The 21,774-nt window shown below is 41.6% G+C and overlaps 1 protein-coding gene across 9 annotated transcripts in view; it reads right to left on the reverse strand.

Annotated features, from left to right (window-relative positions):
* Positions 1-21,774, reverse strand: part of utrn (utrophin) — a 162,729-nt gene that overhangs the window by 12,673 nt on the left and 128,282 nt on the right. For 6 of the 9 annotated variants that reach the window (XM_068577613.1, XM_068577619.1, XM_068577612.1 and 3 more), the window contains 8 exons: positions 21,061-21,146; positions 19,470-19,627; positions 15,674-15,840; positions 13,303-13,414; positions 9,611-9,747; positions 5,682-5,720; positions 5,104-5,169; positions 3,145-3,210 (listed from right to left, as the gene is read on the reverse strand). In XM_068577613.1, the coding sequence (XP_068433714.1) occupies positions 3,145-3,210; positions 5,104-5,169; positions 5,682-5,720; positions 9,611-9,747; positions 13,303-13,414; positions 15,674-15,840; positions 19,470-19,627; positions 21,061-21,146 (831 nt within the window). Of the gene's footprint in view, positions 1-3,144; positions 3,211-5,103; positions 5,170-5,353; positions 5,577-5,681; positions 5,721-9,610; positions 9,748-13,302; positions 13,415-15,673; positions 15,841-19,469; positions 19,628-19,912; positions 20,085-21,060; positions 21,147-21,774 lie in introns of those variants that run through there. The other 3 variants (XM_068577615.1, XM_068577616.1, XM_068577617.1) reach the window with 3 other exon arrangements.

A 21,774-nucleotide genomic window follows, 5' to 3' on the forward strand; every position in this document is an offset into this window, starting at 1 on the left:
GGGAAGTCTCGCTCCTCTGTGACGTCCCGAGGCATCGATGACAACACTGTGCTTTGGCTGGAGGTCAGAGAAAATGGGCAACATTGACTTCCTAATTAAGGATTCCCTTTTAGATAAAAGCAATACAGGACAAAAAATATACAAGCACTGAAACCACGCATACACTTTATCTCTAGAGCTTTATCACACACACACACACACACATACTAATTATTGATATCCCTGCACAGCTGGCAGCAAGTCCAAAACAGTGTTTACTGGCTATGAACGATCAGAAAATACAAGCCAAAAGCCAAACATGCATGTAATTGGCAAACGCATTCATCCATGTTACACTGTGCATGTTTTCATAAGCTCAGACACTGCCAAGAAGACACCTTCTACTATCGCAGCAAGCACGGATATCACTCCTGTACGTGTGTGTGTGTGTGTTTGTCCTCCACACAAACAACAAAATGGAGTAGTAGTGTAATAGACAAAGACGCTCGGGTGAAATCAGCTGTAGGCGGAAAAGAATACATCTTAGAAAAAGAGAGAAAAGACAATCGACCACTCCAAACCGAAAGCATTAAAGAGGAAGAGGAAGGACTCAGCTGAGGGGTCTGATGTCTGATAACACAATGTACAGCCACCTCTTTTGAGAAGAGATAGCGCTGAGTGGGCTGTTTTACTTTAGCGCTATCTACAAAGCACAACAATGCTAAGAAGCAGCGCCTGATGGACGTGTTGCTGGATATAAGCAGAGCTTGTCTGATTCTGGATGTTTTCAAACAGCTCTTCCTTCCTTCACACGTTTTACTGCAGCACAGTAACATTTTAGTGAGCGTTTAGTGAGCAGACTTGCAAATAACTCAAATGTAAATTTGCCTTTTTCTAAAATGATTCATTGGAAATTAAGCGAGCAGTAATGATACTTGTCTTTTCGAAGATCTCAACATTATTCAGGTCTCTGTTAAAATTAAGTGCAGGACTCCAAAATGTTATTTGTCCTTGACAAAAACAACAACAAAAACAGACGAGAGCAGACTAATCCAGACTAATTGGATGCAATATTTTTTTCAGCTTAATTAGTGGCACTTTTTTTAATAAGTTGCAATAAATAAAAGTGTATATTGTATCCTAGGAGCATTGTTGTTCATTGTATGTATAATAATAACCAAAAGTCCACATTAGATCAAAAAAGGATGTTTCGTTTTCCTTAAAAGGTGACACATGCCGTAAGCACACAGGTGATGCACTGTGCTCCATGCTGATAAGTATAAGAACCATGTTGTGTTTTACCTTCAGTTACACTGTGGCTGTCGTTTTGCAGTAAAGCCGAATGCAAATCTTCCAGAAATGACACCGACGTGAAAGTGAGCGAAAGCACAAGAACTATGATTATGTTCTAAATGTGCCCTGGTGGGTGTTGTTTCCCTCTGCTGTTAAAGCCATTAGCCTTCATCAACCCATCGTCTCCCTCACGTCATTAGGCTCCACACACGCGTGTACGTGTGTTGTTTCAGAGCTAGCAAAGATAATGGCTTCTCCTCTTAAATATGCCCGAGTACAAAGCACAAAAGAGCAAAGAGGAGTGGGGATAATGTGTTTGTTCCTCATTATCAAAGCTTGGAGGGGGAAATAAATCCACCTTCTGGTGCTCGCCAGCACACTGTCTTTCTATTCCTCTGCTGCTGTATTGATCAGTTGAAAAGCAAAGAGAGCTTTTGGGCTCTTCGATCAAACACTTGTGTTTCTAAAACCGCTCTGCTACACGGCGAGGTCGGAGGAAGTCAGAGCATGGGAGCAGTGGGAGCAGTGGGAGCAGGATCATCAGCATGGGATCATGCAACACACAACAGAATGAAGCTCGATGCTTCATTTCATCTTTACTCAAGATCCTCAAAGGTTTTAACCGTCCTCTCATGTGCCGTTTCACTGTTGTGCTGTAATACTCCTTTTTTTGAGAGTTTTCTATTTGAAAATCCCAAAACTTTCCTCCATATGGCAGAGAGCGAATCTTTTCTCTCTCCAGGTGCAACACTTTTAAAAACCCGTTTGTGTGAAAAGAAATAGGTTATTTTTGGCTTTTTGCTACTTGGAATTATTGAATAAAAAAAACCCAATCCTCTGCATCTTCTCTGCATCATTTTCATGCAAAAATTAATTTTACACATGGCTAATTTCCAAAAGTAGAATGATGAACTATGATCTGGGAACTCGTGTGATCCAAGTGTCTTATCAAAGCAGGCTATCAGAACAGAAAGTAATTTCCTCCAAAGACAAGAACAGAGTGAAAAGTGTGTGCGTAAGTGTGTATTTCTGTTTGAACACACATATTAGTGTGCCCACGAGCTCAAAGGGCGTTTGAACCTCAAGAGCTCATTCCCCCGATTAGGATCTCACTTCGGAAAAGGGAAAAACACGTCCTTCAACTCGAATGGCCTGCAGAAGACATACACATGTCTTCACTCAGACAAGCGTGCGCATGCACACGCACACACATACACACGCACACACATACACGCACACACGTCAGAAACTTTAGAGCTCGTACCTCATCAGCTCTCCCCCCTTTTTTGTGATTTCGTCTTTGCCGTGTCCTGATCTCCTCTGATCAAAGATAATTGATCGTTATCTGAGATCCTGAAACCAATCACTCTCACTTCTCATTGTTGGCACTCTAATCCATTACATTTCTTCTGAAGCCCTGTCCTTCCCGCTGAATTCAACCACATCCCTTTGTCTTTTTCCCCTCAATCCACACTTCCTTTGCTCTCTCAAAACCATCCTCAGCTCTCACCCACTCCCTCTTGATTTCTTTTCAGCAATGCAGGAAGCCACATTGTTATTGTTTGGTGGGTTGTAATACTCTAAAAGCAGGTAAGGCAATATTTTGGCCTGCCCTGATAAGTAAACTGCACAGCAAGATGTCTCAGAGTTACAATGAAAACAAATACAAACAAACAGGAACAACATGGGAGCTGTTGTTGGTTGGAATGCATTAATCATGTGCAGGAAGATGTTCTGATATGTACTATGTATATGAACATAATGACAATGAATGTGTACAGCATTTGAAGTAGGACATCTGTGAAACAATAATTGAAGGAAACAGAAATGAATAATTAAAAAAAAGAAAGTAAATGACCAGTGGTGACTTACATGCTGCCTGTGGCTGAGCTACTGTCTGTGGGCAGCGAGCCGTTGGAGCGCTCCATCTGGGCCAACCTGAGAAATAAACCGTCGTCAGTGGTTGACACTTAAATTACCAGTTAAAAACAGACAGTTAAACGCTGTCATCATCTCATCAAGATGCAGAGCAACAAAAGCAGATCTCAACACCACAGTAGCACACCAATACAAATTCAATACAAATACAAATTCAAAAGAAGAAGTCTAGAAAGATGAAGGATGATCAAATGCATCTTTGTGATCTAGTGTGCGGACCTGTATATTTTGAGACAATTAGCAGAGATGTGCGAGTGTGTGTGTGTGTGTGTGTGTGTGTGTGTGTGTGTGTGTGTGTGTGTGTGTGTAGGCACATGGAGGAACTGTTTTTTTCTAGTCATATAATCAGACAAAGCAGCCATGCTAATGAGGCTGGTTCCTCAGATCTAAGCCTGTATTTATATGTACTGAATGTAACAGGGAGGCGGCGGGTTGTCCAGCAAATTAGGAACACGATCCACACACTAAACTTTAGGATGAAACTTAAGCGTGGCAGAATATGCATGGAGGAAGATATTTAAAGTTATTATACCACTGGTGAAACCTCATCACTGTGTGCATTTTTCCATGCAAATCTATAAGCTACGCTATAATCTACAATGTCAGGGTCTATATTTCAGTAAAAATTATAATTCAAAAGGCTCATGTCTGTGTCATTGCTGATAAAACAATGCAAGCAGAAACGCTGAGCGAAGGTTAATGGTGTGTGACCAATGAAAGGTTACAGGCCAGACACAGCAGCGCGACATCAGAAGGGCCTTCGCGATTAAAGCGTTTTGTGGAAGGACAAAAGTAACCCTCGTTCCCTTTAGAGAGGATACGTTTCGGACAGATTCATTCCAGGGGCGAAATGGGATTTGTGATACTTTGGGCTCCTAATAATCACTTATCTTAACATCAAACATGACAGGTTTTCAGTCTCAATGCAGCATGATGCTAGTGATGATTAACTGCGGATCTCATGCTGTGTACATGAACATGCATGTACGCAGCAGGATCATTTGAAGGAGGCGGTGAAAAAATGAGTTGCTATGAGTTGCTGCATGAGCGCACTCACTGACACTCACCTGACCTTTAATGTATGCGATCACCATACATAAAAAGCAGATACACAATGATCTGACCTTGAATGTATGCAATCACCATAACATGAAAAGCAGATACAGATAGTTCAGAAGTGCATATTATGGTTTGTATCTTCCCTGACACAAAGAAATAAAGCAATAGTCTTAAACATAATGACACTTGCCATGATAGCATATTCCAACTGCACTCTCGATTTATACAATATCTGGAAATGCAGTGTTTTCTACTGTGAACACACTTAAATATTTGAGGAGCATTTGTTTGTACTGACTCTTGGCCATGATAGACATACAAGAATTGTTCAGTTTTTCTGGTGCTCTCGGAAGGGAAAATGGAGAATATATATTTTGTTCTACTCTCCGGCAATAAAGCCAGTTTATATTCCCCAAATAGGTAAAAGGGTTCTTTGATCAGTACTGGAACCTAGATAGATAAAACTTGCTTTATTTGTGCTTCTGATCAAAAACTTTCATACTGTAATGAGAAGAAAATCGCAAAAATCTCCTTCAGAAGTTCAGATGTAAATAATAAATTAACATCATGTCTGCATTTATTGTAAATCCAGGAAATATTACTGTACTGTGCATTGTACAGACAGAAGGCAAGTGCTCTTTGGAAAAAAACAAAGAAAAAGTAGCTGATTTTTAGTACATAATTTTAACAAGAAAGACCCTTTAAAAGTGGATTTCTCCTTCTGTGATGAAGATGTTCAAATGTGCTGCATTTAAATGCAGTTCGCAGGTCTTTATGTGTGTGGAATGTAGCATCTGAGATAATGAGATGATGATTGGGGAATGCAATGCGTACCTGCTGGCATACTGCTCTATCCGGGAGTGGGTGTCATCATGAGAGAGCTGAGGTGACTGGGACAGCCTGGAAATGAATGGGGTGATGGAGATGAATGAGATTCCGCATGCTCACGCAACCTCATTAACACACAGAGAGTCACAGGCACATGCGCGCACACGCACACACACACACACACACACACACACACACACACCCCTAATGGCCCTTTACAACATCACCTAGAAAACAAATCTGATGATCCTAGAGAGAGAAATAGGACAGCGGGATGATCTACAGAGTGGTTGGATGGTTTTTGACAGCCACTGCTTGGACGAGAAACCGAATGCTAGTTGGATGCTTTAGAGAAGAGTCGGTGACGGCAAGAAGAAAGTGGGTGAGTTTTCTTGGTTGCATTTTCAACCAGTGGATCAGGCAGGCGAGTAGGCAGGCAGGCAACATGCAGTGCAGTCATGGCTTAGTCGGATTGAGGACTTGAGGGGGAGGTGAGTGAGGAGAGAAGGGGAGCAAAGGAGGTGTCATTAAAAGGCATTCCGGTCTGGAGACGAGGTGTTGTTGCTGCAGGCGTAGATACTCACTCATACTGCTCCGGACACATGCTGATGAGGGTGATGGGACTGTAAGAGAATCGGAGGGAGGGAAGGAAGGAGGGAGGGGGGGTGAGGGCGTTTAGGTACCACAAAAACATTTCAGGGTCCAAAACACAGCAGGTGGAAGGAGAAGTGGAAGGAAATGTCTGTCCATTATCAGAGTGGCTGGACTTCACACAGAGCAGAGGCGTGTAAAACAGTCACCAGTATAGACACCACATGGTTATGATCATCCCCCACGACACCTGTATCAAAATAGACTTGTGACACAGGAAACTGGCTGATTGATTTGTCAGTTTTGAATAGGTAAAGATAGGCATGTGGACCTGTCGCACAGAATAGGATTGATTGCGTCGGTTGGCTTCGCCGCAGTCACATAAATTTCATTTAAATGTTGTTGTTTTTCAAAATTCCTGCTGCATACAGGATGATATGGCCCAAATGTGTTCCTTTTTCTCATTTATTTCCAGCAGGGTTTACTGAAATAAGATGCCAGCAAAAAACATACACAACATATTTTGCAGTTAATTTGCTGTTGAGTGTATTATGTTATAAAAAGATGTATTTGTTGCATAAGAAGTCAGTAAATTAAGCTGCTGTTAATTAGAGACTTTGAAAATAAAATGTGACAAACCAGGATGCTAGAGGCATGTGTCTTGAAGTCTTTTCAAGTTACTGGTTCCTAGTCCATGATAATTGCAGCTATTCTTAGAGACGCAGAGCGTAATTTGTTATTTGTAAGCAAATGGAACACTCTTATCTCAAGAATACAAAGAAATGTATCTTTCTGGACGGAGGAAGCTTGATAGAAATTGGTAAGACATGGTTGAGGATGACATTCTTTTGCCTTGCGCTTTTGTTCCCACATTAAGGCAGGGAAATTTAGAGAGAGACGTGTGTCTTGGTGGTTATGTTTCTCACAGCGGGGCAGCCAGAGTAGTCACACTTCAGTAGCTGCGAGGCAAATTTGAAATGTAACAGGGGATTGAGACGGAAAAAAAGAAAAACTGAGAGAAAAAAAAAGAGATGAGATCGAGGTCGGCAGGGCAGCCTGAGTTAACCATTCAGAGCCTGTGGTGCGGCATTTTTACCCGCCCCCACTACCATCTTTGATCGAGGGAAATTCATTCTGTTTTTCAGGAGAGTGATATCCGTTTTCAAATGTAAAGCTTTTGTAGAGTGTAGATTTCCTTTCAAATGTATCTGACCGACATTAAAATGACACAAACGTCTAAAGGATGCATTTGAAAAAACAGTTTAACGTAGAAAATACCAGCTACTGTAACAGAGACGGAGAAGAAATTGGAAATGAAGCATGAGAAATAAAATGAGTGAAGCAAAGTTGACGAAAGGAAGCGAGGAGGAGAGGAATCACGTCAGCAGAGACCTTGGGAGTATTTGGGGCCTGATAAATGTGGCTGCTGTAAAGGCTGTGTTTTTATTGAAGGTTTTTTGTGCCTCTTGAAGCACTATAACAGATAGCAGAACAGAGCCCTATTCACATTTCACGTCCAGTAGTATTGTGTGGAAAGTCTGACGAGGCTGAGTAGTCAAAAGTCATGACTACTTCATAAAAGATTAGTCCATCTATCAGGAATTGCTTCATTTTATTGCGAACCAATGGTCCTGATGACAAGTATAACTATATAAATAGACAATCTTCTGGCTAAAGCTCTCATTTATTTATGCAGATCATATAGAGGCATTCAAATTAAATTGAGAATGTTTCATGGACTAGTTTAAAGTCTACACACGTAGATGCTGTGTCTCGACACCACCACAAGGCACAACTCCATCATCAGCAGATCATTTGAAAACAAACCGTTGTGCTTTCAACTAAAACTAATTTGTTTGGGCTACCTACTTATCTACATGTAAAAAAACATGCATACATAATAACTACTATTTTCTCTAATGTAAAAAAACAAAAAAGTGTTCTTCATTTTTTCAGTAAAGCACAAATAGTCACAGAGGATTGATTGAGATATTTGGTTGGTAGAAAAAAGATTTAGCCTCTAGTCTTATCTATTTGTTTTTTTATTGTATTTTTTATCCTTTATTAATCCCGAGTGAGGAAATTATTCTGTGCTTGTCACCCATCCTTAGTATTTAAGTTTTGGTTATTGAGTGTAACAAACAAGACCCAACACTGAGTGGGAAACTATCAGAGTAGTTCTGTCACATTATCAAACATAGCTGTGATACATTAAAATCCCATCTGCCCTGAAAAGAAGCAAAGGTTTAAGTGGGAGGAGAGCGAGTAGGTGGTGCTTTGCTCTCTCGCGGTGGAAATTACAAGAGAGGATGGAATTAAAAAATAGGAATGATACCAAAGTGGAAAAGAAAAAAGGGCTCATTTTCCCTTCTGCTGCTACGGTATATTAAAAAATATCAACTTCTAAGAAGTTGACTTTGTTAAGACGAATAAAGCCTGACAATGCAATAAAATAGTTTTTTTTTTATCATATTGTTCAAAATTGTACACAGGAAGAGAAACTGGAAAAGTCTACTTTAAATGTTTAGGTGTGACATTCAGGGTGATGCTAGTAGTTCATTTGCTTTTTAAATTGACTGATTTATCAGATTTGTATTACAAACAAATTAAACGTGTCGCATATACTATATAAAATTGTGAGAAACCATATTTGTATTACAGCAAATGTTATGTTTAACTAACCTGTTTAATGGCTGAATGGTAAGCAGGGACCTCGTCCCAATTACAGAAATATCCAAATCAATTTAGTTCACATTTTCATTTTAGTGACACAGAGATGTCAAAAGCCACTAAAGTGGGATAATATGAGTCTTAAATGAATGCTGAGCATTTCATAACACTGATGCTATGTTTGAGCCACATCTTACAGACAGCCCAAAGGGTTATTTCAGCACAGAGCTGTGCATTGTGTACTTGAGCTACACGTGAAAAGCCCACAGTTCACAGGAGAAAGCTAAGAAACCGTAAGACAGATGGGAAAATGATGACCGTGATGAAACGGTCCTAAATTTCTTAAATCTCCATTCCTTTCTGCCTTACTTGGAAAAGATCCTTAGTTTCGCCACAATTCCTCAAACCTTTAGAGGCATTTATCAAGCAGGCATCCCTGCAGGAGTCATTTTTCAGAGAGAGGGGGAAGTGAAAAAAGCGCAAGGTGGGAGGTGAGGGGGAGGATGGGAGGGATGAAGGAGAGAGTGCAATCCATCTGAGAAGTGACTGTGTGCAACTGGATGTTGGGGAAAATCTATCTTGAGTGAACACAGTCATTGTGAATCTACGCACAAACATTTTAAAGAGTTTTTGGTGCCAACAAGAGGCCAAACTACATTGTTGAAAAGTATGAGAGCCCGAGTGGGAAATTTAAGACAGGCAGAGAAAAGGAAACAATAAATAGATGAATAAAATCTAGAACAAAAACACAAAAACATGTACAAACGAGTCTCGGAGCACACGGAGCCAGTGGGCTGGTAGTCGAAAGGGCCACAACTCAGACACACGCTCCGATAGGGGGTATGAGGAGCCCGCCTGAGGCGCCTGCATAATGTGGGCCGAGTTAAATGTCTCTCCGGGGGGATTTAGGGCTGGCAGGAGCAGGGACATAAATCAGACGTAGTCACTGGGGCAGGTGGTGCAGAGAGAAGATCTACAGTGTAGCGACGACACCTGGTAATGACTGGACCGACAGGTAGATAAACACATACACTAAGTGAGAAATTAACACTGGCCACATACTGTAGCACAGGTGTGTGCGTGTGTGTGTTAGGCATGACTTATCATACTCCGTGCCAGAGATAACACCACTTTTACTGTGACTTTTTACTGCGACGCATGATGGCAAGAAAGAAAGTGGATTCAGTTTCAGTCGACCTGTAAATTAGGTTTTTAATTGTTCTTTAGCTCATCACATTTGAGTGTTACTTACGTTTCCATGTTGTCGCCCTCTAGAACCGTCTGGACCGGTAAGTAACCGAGCCGAGGATGTTTGGCGAAGTACTTCTTCGACCGGAATTTGTTCTTCAGCACTTTGGTGAAATCACGCATGTCCTCACCTGACGTCGTCTGCAGTATGAGAGAGAAAAAGGTTTATGTTATTTATTGCATTGTGTGTGTGTGTGTGTGTGTGTGTGTGTGTGTGTGTGTGTGTGTGTGTGTGTGTGTGCGCGTGTGTGTGTGTTGTATTCATTTCCAAAGTCTCTTGTGCACACATCAGCAGCATATGCATTTGTGTGGAAGAGAATGTGTTTTGTTAATTAGATACTTAGCAAAGGTGTTCCTCCTGCAGAAGCGCTTTCTGCCTTGCAAGCAAACAACGAATTACCACAACAGTGTGACCGGAGGGGAAGAAAATCCCTTCGCAGAGGATTCAGACAGCCGTCGCTTAACACAAACACACACAATTGTACAACTACCACAGTCGACAGATAGGCGTAAATGAACAGACTATTGAGTTCACTTGGCTTACTAACTAATCCACACACTTTAAGATGGTAGCTTGAACAAACCAATAGTAATTACTGAACAATTAAACTAAAGCTGGAGACGAATTTGTGCGAGTTTATGTGTGTGCGTTTCTTTTTCGTGTGGCTTAGCAGGTTTCTTTCTGTTTTAGATTGAGTTTTTCTGCCTTTTTCAGTGTGACAATGTAGATATAGGCAGAAAACAATGAAGGGAGAGGGAGAAAATGGGGGTTTGTGAAACAAAGGCCTCCAATCTAGTCGAAGATGTTGAAGTCACAGTGTGTGCATCATCACCACAAGGCAACCAGGATGCTCCCTGACGGATTGTGACAACAAAATGACACTAAAAACATCGGCCAATGTCGAACCCAGACAACATCTCCACTTAGGAAAGGTAAAAATATTGAAATTACAGTAATCAATACAGCATAGCAATCAAATGTTCAGCACTGAAAATTCCCATTGGAACTATAAAGATGTCACTCGCATAAAACCTAATATGAAAAAAAAGCAATATTGTGGCTATAAAGTACGCAGTACGGGGAAAAAGGCAGAATGAATCTTATTAGACTCACAAACACTGCTATCAGTCTTTAAATCTCTGCAAAATCTGTTTTAGACGAAATATTATTCAATATGGACTCAATATTTTCAAAGGTATAAAACTGAAACACAATTAAGGGAGACGGGTAAATATCATTACATATGATGCTGATATGAAACAAAGAGAAACAAACAAACCGTTCAAAGATTCAAAATGTCACAATAAGTGGATTCAGATAATGTTTATAGATTTGGGTCCAACAGCTTGGAACTGCTAGATTTGGGTGGTTTGCTGATCTACAATATGTGACAGCTCAATAAAGCTCTGTTCAGTTGCAATGTTAAATAACAAAGCGTCAAATCATATCAAAACTTTTCAGCAGCATTCCAGTTTTTTTTTTTTTTTTCCCGGCCTCTAGACGTTTCAGTATTGATCTTATTGTACTGCATGTTTCTTTTTTAGTAGAAAATAATCAGTTGCACCCGTCTTCGATGTTTGGCACCGCAAAGAAAGCTGTCCTCCATAATTTGCTGGTATTTGGCTCCATTTGTTACTCCCTTTCTCCTGGTTTGTGCTGAAAAGCCTGCGGACAGTATGCTGCTGTCACAGCCATTCTTCCAAGTAGTGATGGCGATAAATTGTGAGTGACTGCTTCCTGGCAGACGCAGAGCTCAACATTATGGCTGATTAGTTAAAAATATTAATTCAATCACTGCTTCAAATATTTAGTCTTCTGCTTTTTTTGTGCCCGTACTATAGTAGATACACTGATACTGTTTATTCAAAAAAAAATCTGTAGTTTAATCAATTGAACTGGCAACAGAGTGGGTCAAGATGAAGAATTAATATAAGCTGTGTGGAAGTGAATGAGATCATTCTCTAATGCGTAAGGCAATATTAGGCTTAACATTAACGTCCCTTGCCTAACTTTGGAAAAAAAAATGTAACATGTAAATACATCCGAGTCGGTATTGGACCAATATCTAAAATCAGTATTGGTCCATGTCTGAATGACACACTTTCCTTTAATGGGATTCCACTTTGAGTGGCACGAGAATGACGAACCACATTCCTTACACTAAATGTCAACATTAACCATTTCATCGACATACATGAATGCAGACTGGAGCAGCCGGACATCGAACCATCTGGACTACCCGCTGTAACACCTGAGTCAAAGCTGCCCAACGTGGAAAAAGTTGAGAGGAAATATTGAGGCCCTTCTTAAATCACGGTTTATTTCCTCCTTTCCGGTAAAGCAGCCAAACAGTAAACTCCTGCGTGATGGATGGACCCGGTAGCTGCGTAATAATCTTTAACCGCCATTCTAAGTGTTTGTTGCTGCAACACAAATAAAGTTTTTTTCAAAGTCGCGGCAGGCCACTGCTGGGCATCTTAACTCAGGAAAGAGTGATCACTACTCCCTCCAGCTACTCTCCAAGAGTCAATATCTATCCCATTTGCAAAATTGAAAAAGAAAATTAAAAGACAGAAATGAGAAACGCCTCCACTTGAGTCACTCAAAGATTGACGTTAAGCAATATTGAAACGAGTTGGCCCACCAGAGTGCGATCCTAATTGAGAAAGAGGGCAATATTCAATTTCGCCAAGCTCCCCCTTTTCTAATATTCTTCTCTCTGCGTAGTAGTAAAGTGAAATATTGCTTTCTGGCAGAAATCATAAAAAGACCTCAGAGATACAGAAGCATTTTACCATTTGTTCATGAAAATTTAAATTAAGCCAGAGGTCTGGCGGGAGGGGTGATTGAGAAAAAAGTTGCAGGAATCAACTGCATGGGAAGTAGGACGTAGAGCCAAGTGACCGCAGTGATGTCAACTGGCATTAATCATGAACAAGTCTATTCTCCTCTTGGAATACTGCATATGAAACACCTTCATAACAATACTACAAGGCCGAGTGGTTTTCTGCAACTTGATTTGATCTCAGAGTCCTGACGGGCCTCGGTGGGCTGTCAGACCCAAACCAGTCCAGCAATAAAAAGTTCAGTTTGAGTGATGAATCAATGAGTCTGAAGGCTTAGCCGACCCCCAAAAAGATGCACAGTAAAGGACTTCACAACTTGTGAAAGTCATCTTATCCTTTATTGCCGCTCGCCGATTTAACAGTACAAATAGCAATCTGCAGTGTTAACCTGCATATGTTTGAGTGGCCAATGCAGCAACGTGCCAGAAGACTTTGCATTGTGACAAAAGCTGAGCGAGGTTAAACTCTGGTGCAGGAAGACCAGAACCCTCCGTGTTGTTTTACAGCTTGATGACGCTCATGATTTTGGAATGAGATTTTCCCCAATCACATATGGGTGAAACATTCAGGAGAACAAATAACAATTTTATAGAATCACAAAATATTTGGACATCAAAACAACAACTTGTGTTCAGCATAAAGTAGGAGATTAATATTGAACAACAGAATACATGTGATGCTGTAAGTGTGAATGTGTGATTGCCTTCATTAAAATGGAAAAGTGAAGTGTGAGCAAGCGGCCGAGCGATACTGTATGAGATGAGCTGCGTCTGCGCGCGCGCGCATGTGTGTGTGTGTGTGTGTGTGTGTGTGTGTGTGTGTGTGTGTGTGTGTGTGTTGCTCCCTCACCGGCGTGCAGTACTCCACCATGGGGTAGTTGAGCTTGTGGCCCTTGGCGGTGCGCCCGGAAAAGAAGCAGCTCTGACACACGTCGTAGTTGAAATGCTTCAGACTGCGATACCTACAGACAGACAGACAGAGAGAGAGAGAGAGAGAGAGAGAGAGAGAGAGAGAGAGAGAGAGAGAGAGAGAGAGAGGGGGGAAAGGAAAGAAAGACAAAAGTGAGATAAGTTGAGTTGAGCAGTTGTGTGGGTGGATGTAACTTGTGTAAGATGCAAGGTTGTGTGTGTGAGCACCTATTCAACCCAACACCAGGATTCATCTCGAGGCTACACTTAAGCCTCACACGGAGCTGTTGATACACCCCGTTGCTCTTTCCCACAATCCTCCTTGTGCACACTCTTCTCAATATGCTGACAGTGTGACAGACAGTTGGATTTCCACCAAAACACAACAACGTGACAACAACTGTCAGGGTGTTGTTCTCAGCAGCAGCTGTAGCCGGAAGGCCATTTAACAGCTCAATTGAGACAGGACCCATTCAAACATTAAAGCTTAAGTCTTTTATCTTTCCCTCTTCTCCAGCTCTCTCAAGGTTAGCTGACTGATGAGCTACGAGAGACTGCCATATATCAAAAGTAGCAACAGCGCACACGACACCAGCAAGTCAAAAGCGCCATTACATACTGACGTGAAGCATATTACTATGAAGAGGGGGCATTAATTCACCTTCACAGCTGGAGGTGCTGAGACAGCCATCACACACTTGGTTAATAATAGATCCTCTATTGTCTGGTCTCATTAGGGGACATCCTCTTGTTAAAAGTGGCTTTTTATTTAGTTCCTGATGTGAACATATGCTTCATGCAGAAACAAGGCAATGTACGATCAATTCAAGCAGTGTTTGAATTAGGAACAAAGGATTTAGAATAGGGACATCAATACCAATGGTAAAAATAACAATGTTACAACCGACTCAGGTGTGTGGGATGTTGCATTCAGCTCATTGTAGCCGGTAGCTGACTGGTTATTGTGACAGCATCACAGAAATATTGCTGGTCCTATTTTTAAGTTTATTTTCCCCAACACAAATAGGTTGATCATTTTCCTTTTTTCAAATCATGATTTATTTATTTTTTTAATATTATTAATTCTGCAGTTGTCAGGAGGTAGAGCATGTAGAAGAAAAAAAAGATTCATTTGTTACATGCACACCTGGTTGGGAATTACTGATCCAAAGCATGGCTATAAGAGGATATGACCAAAGAAATACAACTGCTTTCAAAAATAAAAGGTCAATATCCAATTTTAAATTATGACTCTTACAAATTATAATATTAAGAACACCATGGATGTCTTTTATCTCAATGACATTTTGTAAAAAAAAAAAAAAAAAGCCATTACATTTTTATTATTGTTGGTAGGTCCAACACTGAAAGTAAGTACCCAAATGTAGCGCCTGTTCAGGACGAGTTTGAATACACGGACATGGTGCATACTGAATGTGGCTGTCGGCTTGTTAACGATCGCACTGAATTTGTTGAGTTGACATTTATCAAATGTAAGCATATCTGCTGATGATCCCATGTACCATGCTCGTTTGAAAACTACTGCCACTTTCAAGGTGGAAAAAAATGAAATCTACAAAATGCCTGCTGTGCATTTTCCTCCTCCTTTCTCTCCGCCATTCCCTCCATTACTCCCTCTCATCGATCAATGACAGAACTTGGCAGACGTGTGCTTCATCAAATGTCTGACTGTATTTCTCTTTTTGCTGGCAAAGCAAGGAATCTGAAGGGGACAATCCAGCAACCCTACTTCACTTGACATAGTGTTACACATATCTCCAGCCACGGAAAAAAGCTTTTCCCTGCACGACCAGTCAGTGGAAAGCAAAATTGTATGATAAATAGACTACAGCTGTTGAACAGCAATGCACATCTTTGCTTACCTGTTACTGTGTAAGATACGATCAGGAACCAGCTGAAACAAAGGCAGCAGTGAGCGTGTGTGTCGATGTGTGTGTGTGTGCGTGTGTGTTTGTAAGTCTTGCACAGTATCAGAGGGTGGTCTGTTATGGATTATTGCCAGCCAATCAGCTTTTTGTGAACTTTGTGAATTTGGAAGTGCACTGCATGTTTGTGTGTGTGAGCGTGTTGCTGCCTTTGTGAGGATGTGTGTATGTTTTCTTGCAAACCACCGGATGGTATTTAGTCAGTGGTGTATCAGCTGTTGACATTTAGATAAATGCCTGCCCTCCAGAGCAGATCTGCCCTTTATGCTTAACCAGGAGAGAACATTGCGGAACACTGCCACATTTAGTGTTTGTGTGTGAGGCCGGTCACATGTTGCAGACTTGTGTGTGTGTGTGTGTGTTTACCTGAAGCCAACAATAGGACACTCCTTGCAGATGTTACACTTGGCCTGATGTTTTGCCGTCTCTGCAGCAGCCACTCTGTGCAGGACAGGAAGCCAAACCATGGACTGGGGTTCCAGACGCATCCAATCAACAAACTGCCTGGGCTCCAGCTCCACCTTATTGGTCACCTGGGTGTAAAGAGGCGGAGCCGAGAGTTAGGAGCGTTCCAATCAAAAGTTCAGTTAACAGTTTCTATTAAAGTTCCCACAAAGCTGGTAAACTGTGAGGGCACTTTGTGTCATGATAGAGAAACCTCCACAACATCATTTGCATTATTGAAAAACAGGCAGTAACTCTTCGCTTGTTACTGAAAGCCTAATAAAGATGCAGACAAATTTAAGATGACCATACATATAAAAATGACAATTCCCTCAGGCACATTACGGCCTTGAATTGTCGCCTGAGATTAAATATTTTTTATGAGCTCTCTATTCATGTCTATTGTTTGAAATATCAAACAATAAACATTGATATTGCTCCGTACAAGTAGCTGTAAAATACATCCCTTAGCTCCCACTCTGAACTGCTGCTCTAAACTTTTTAATTGTTTACTTGCACAGTGCTACATCTATTGGTTTGAATAGTCTGGATGTGAAACAATATCGAAGCTTCTCCAAGAACAACCAGCTAAAGAGCAACATTATCCTCATGTCCAACATTTGTACCTTTTAAAACCAACCTGTCAATAAGAAGAAACAGTAAAAGATACCGTTTCTTTTCACAAATTATGTTTCAGGATATTATTTGCTCGACTGCAGATTATAATGATCTCATTGGAAAAGCCAACACGGGCTGAAACACTTTGACATGGCTGTTGTTCCCACTAAACAAATCAAAGACGACCTTTCCATCATCCCCCATCACACAAAAAGGGCAGCAAATGGAGCAAAGGGCTGAATACATTTGAAACAGTAGGAGAGAATTATCAGGAGGAACAGAGTGTGTGTGTGTGTGTTCCCTGATGCCTTTCCAGAGTTAACAGTGTGCAAGACTGTAAGTGTCTCAATATTATTAGCATATGCTCCTGAAATTAAATGCAAGGTGCAAAACAAGCTCCAGTAACTAGATGCACATTCCAACATGGCCACTGGAATCTGGGATTGGCTCACTTAAATCAATATTTGCAGTCGGTTGACAGTAGCAACATTCACCAGTGAAATATGTGATAGATTTAATGAGTTCATAGCACCAAATATCAAACAGGTCAAGTATAGTTGATGCCAGTAACTATGTATAATATATATTTTCTCCTTTACTCACGAAAAGTCAAAATGTGTAACTCATGAAGTAGGTTCTTGTACAGCTGCCTTTCTTTAGACAACATTTAACATCTGAACATTTTGTTCAGTTGAAGAAATACATTTTTTTTATGACTAAAAATAGGTATCGGTCCTGAAATTGCGGTATCGTATTGTGTCAAAAAATGTCAAATGACACTGAGGCCTGAAGATCATCTGGGTAAATGCATTTAGGTGATCAATCGTTGGTTATCTTCAATGTTCAGTGAATAATATGACCATTTCAGAAACCATAAAATGAAATGTTAATTAAGTGTGGGTTCTTTGAGATGAGTTGAAGGGCATACTATAACAAGGCTTCTGGAAGTTACTGGTTGAGAAATGAGAACACTGCCAATTAAACTTCCAACCTGATGACATCTCAAATCATCTTTACACCCTTCGCCCTTCTATTTGACCTTCCCCTGCGCAACCAGAGCATGTCTCTGTCCCTCCATTCCCATACGTTAGTCTCATCGTCGCCTCCTGTCCCTCCTCCGTGTCATCTAACGGCAGAATTATAGCACTTACAGATTAATTACTGCAGAGGAGAGATGGCTGTAAGGATGGAGAGATGGACGAATGGATAAACGAACGAGAGTGACAAAGGAACAGTGAACAAGGCCATATTTATGGCGGTGCCACTCGTTCATCACAGGCCCATTAAAACAAATGGACTGGGTGACTGCAGTGTCACTGACAGGGCAGACTGACACACAGGTGGCTCTGCTTCCATTTGTGTGTTAAACACAAGAGAGAGAGAGTGTCTGTACATGTCTGAGTGTCTGGTTTCTACCTGCCAACTTGGTTTGATTATTAAATGATTAACGAGCACCTGAACGACAGCTGGCACATAAATTCCAGATCAAGTCGGTGAACATGTGCATGCTGACCTCTCCGTGTGCATGTCTGTGTATTAATAAGTAATCCAGAGGATGAATTGTTGGAAACATGTTTGCCTTTTTTCATTATTTTGAGAAGAAAAGAGATAGCGATATAAGGTTGAAAATTGCCTCACTCTGCTATTTTTGAAAGGCGCGGCGGAGGAGATCAGTGAAATTTATAGCTTCCCAATTTTAATGTTTGGCTCCCATTTATGACTTACGAAGCCCGAGCCAGGGAAGGAAGAGTGAGAAAAATGAACGGGCGATCCTGGGGGATGAAGACGTCATTAAATGCCAGTAACGTCCGGAGATAAACCAGAGGAAAGTGGTTAGCTGGCTGCTGTAAAACACTAGAGGACAGCCAGCAGAAGACTGGAAGGCATTTGAGGCTTCATGGTTGGTCAGCAGAGCTTAAATATTGAAGCACTTTTACAGGATTGAGAGAGGCAGGCGATACAAGGCTGGAAGACAAGGAGGAGTCTGGGGTGCTTAATGACAATTAACTTTGGGAGGATGCACCGAAACTTGATCTCTTACAGTACTGATTACCTGCCAAAAACTATTATCAGTAATGTGACTGGAAATGTACTGACCACTTTGACCTACCTTTTGGCTACTGTGACTCTAAAACCTTTACACGTACATAAAGCCAGACAAACCCACGGGTACATTTAGGAGCCGGTGCAGAATTGTTGGCAGAGACCGTTCCAGCTTCGTTACAATGCACTGGAGCGGCAACAACTAATTTCGAGTTCAGCTTATCCAACACTGTATCACGTAGATGCTGATTCCTGTCAAACAGATTGTGACAAGCAGGGTTTTATTTGAAAAAATGTCTTCTTGGAATAAAAGTGGAATATCAGACATTGTCTTTGTCACGATGTATTTAAGCTGCAGCCGATGGCAGTCACCAGATTTGTTAGTAGCAGATACAAAACTGTGAACTCTGTGCCTGGGGAGGTTCTTTCACTACACGGCAGCGCTCCCAACACACACCTGAATATGTGGATATGTTACTTAGTGTGGTGCCCTAGTGGTTCTGATGCAACATGGTAGTCCTTAACTAGCCCTGTGCTGCGTTAGTGCTGCAACTACTATTTTCTTCAGCAATTAAGCTGCTAATTATTTTCTTCATTGAGAAGACTGGCCTATAAAATGTCATAAAATAATAATTGTTTGACCAACAAAATCAGTAGTGAGGTTGGAAGCAGCGTTTTTTGGGGCATTTTTCATGATTAATCAATTATCAAATTAGCTTTTAGTCATCAGCTTTTTTAGTTTTATATTGCAATTTCATGCATTGACAGATTTGTCTTTCTTATGTTGAGTATATTTTGTTATAAGTTCTGGCATGGAGTCTGTTTACTGACATTAGGGTAAGAATTGTGATTTTCTAATGAAAGGAAAACATGAACTCCGATGTGCTTTGTAATGCAAGCTTCCATTTCTCCTCCCCATACCTGTGATCCATCAGGTATTGAGACTATTATGCGAGGATGCATGCTTATATATTCCTCAGATGCGTGCATAAGTACACTGACATGTATGAGTTCAGTGCACAACTACATGCTTGTGTGTGTCTGTGTGTGAACATACGTGCTGGAAGCAGCTGCGAACACTGGGTTCGATGTTGGAGCCTCCGAAGGCGGCCACCTCTCCAAGCTGCCTCGGCACCTGGATGGCTTCATGGAGCAGCAGACCAAGCTGCCTCTGGTCACATGTGTCACCTGATGACGCTACCTGGCTGAAGAGGTCTGAGGGGGTAAAGTGGAGGTGGGTTGAGGCAGAAAGAGAAAAAAAAAAGAGAAAGAGGGAGTGAGTGAAAGAGTCAATGCATGTGGGTGACATTTAGAATAAAAGATGTAGGTATAAATAGATATAGAGGGAGAAAGTGTGGCATGATAGCGCAGAGTAGGAGGTAAAGTGTGAGTGTGTGTGTGTGGGTGGGAGGTGGTAGGGAGGACAGAAGAAATAAGGAAAGAGATGCATTTTTAATCTATCTGTCTTACTTCTTACATGCCAGGTTCTTCCTCCTCTAATCTCTCTCTTTCTCTCTCTCTCCCTGCTTCCAACTCTACCCCACACTCTCCCAAAGATTGACAGAGCTGTTAGTGGGTATGGATGCCTGCCCAGTGACTCGCAGGCTTCGGGGCAGTTATCGCGTTATATTTCAGATGAAGTTATGGAACATCTCCAGAGCTCATGCAAAAACTGAGAAAAGAGAGCAGAGAGGGTAATCCATAGAAAGAGGAGAGGGGAGTGGGGGAAACGAAGGGCATGACAGGTCTTTCTGCTCCGCTTGCGGTTGACTTTGATCTCTGTGTGATGCTTGTGGCCCCGATGCCAGCTCCTGTTAAGTGAGTGTGCGCGCGGTACATGCAAACGCAGCAATGACGTGTGTTTGTGACGCGCTTCCAACACACACCCTTCGAGTTGTCGGACTGATCAACACCCACATCCCCAACTCACTACTTCTGCCACAAAATTACATTTTGACACAACTGTCACAAGAGTGTGGAATGGCATCACGCCCGGTTTAGTGTATGTGTGTGTTGCACTGTGGCTATGTGCATTGGACTGTCAGCAAATGAGACTCCAAAAGAGTAAAGGAAGAACAATGCAATCAAGCATGGTTGATACCCTTCTCAGGCTAATAGAAACTGCCAGTGGAACGAATAGGCTCAGGAATGCAATAGCAAGAGACAGGGAGGAAAAAGACGAAGAGGGGAAGGAGGATGAAGAAAAGACGGAAAGTAAGAGTAAGTAAGACAGGACAGAAGACAAAGGGGCACTGTTGGATGGATGAACAATGGTGTGAGCAGTGACAGCAGTGGAAGATAGACAGAGAGAGATAAAGAACCAGAAACAAAGGGCAGGAAGCCAGAATGACAGTCTCCTCCCAGAGCAGCAAGCCTATATTCCCGCTTGCTAATCCTCAAAAATAAATCAGAATAGAAAATTAAATAAAGAACAGGGAAAACGCGTAGGAGGTCTCTCATGCAATTAGACGACCCGCTCTCCAGCGCCTCTCTATCTCTTTCTTTCTGTGAGTTTGATTAATACAGCTGGGATTGCAGCTTTGCTGGAAGAGTAAAGGATGGACTCGCCGCTGACAGGCATGGACAGTGCGGGGCCGAACAGTGCATGTGTACATCAGCAGATAGCTCACCTCGTCATAGCTACTTACATTTGTATTTCTCCTCCAGGTGACCCTTGGAGAGAGAGAGCACACCGATCTTCATGGACAGGACGCGGATCTTTCCACTGCGACCACTGCAGGGACCGACCACACACCCCCGCCCCGCCACACACACACACACACACACACACACACACACACACACACACACACACACACACACACACACACACACACACACACACACAATGAGCCAGTTTTATATACTGTGGGTGGATATTTGTGTATAAACAATATGTTTATGTGTGTTCAGTTTAATTCAGATCTGTATTATATAAAACAGCAGTGATAGAAAATCATTAAGTGCTTGGAAAGAGGATTATTCAAGTGTGTGTGTGCATTTGCACAGATTGTGGGTGAGAGCTGGTGCGATTAATATTCCATTTTCTGAGCATCCACAATCAATGTTTAAACCAGTAAGCATGTTGCTTTACAGCATGAGAACACGCGTATGATTATGCTGTATGTTCATGCTGTGTAGGCCAGTGCAGGGTGAAAATGAACATGTATGTCTAAAGAAAACAGCCATTGGTATGCCAAATAATGCACTTGCTGGTGCACATAGCATGTTGACATTGCTACAATATGTATATAGATATGAGTGTGTACATTATGTATAACATAATCATTATGCATAGCATAATGATTATGTTATACATAATGTACACCCACACAGATGGATTTACAAATGCGAGAGCATAG

The sequence above is a fragment of the Clinocottus analis genome, unplaced genomic scaffold (genome assembly GCF_023055335.1).
Source record: "Clinocottus analis isolate CAN_PGR_092001 unplaced genomic scaffold, fCliAna1.0.p SCAF_15, whole genome shotgun sequence".
Lineage (NCBI taxonomy): Eukaryota > Metazoa > Chordata > Actinopteri > Perciformes > Cottidae > Clinocottus > Clinocottus analis.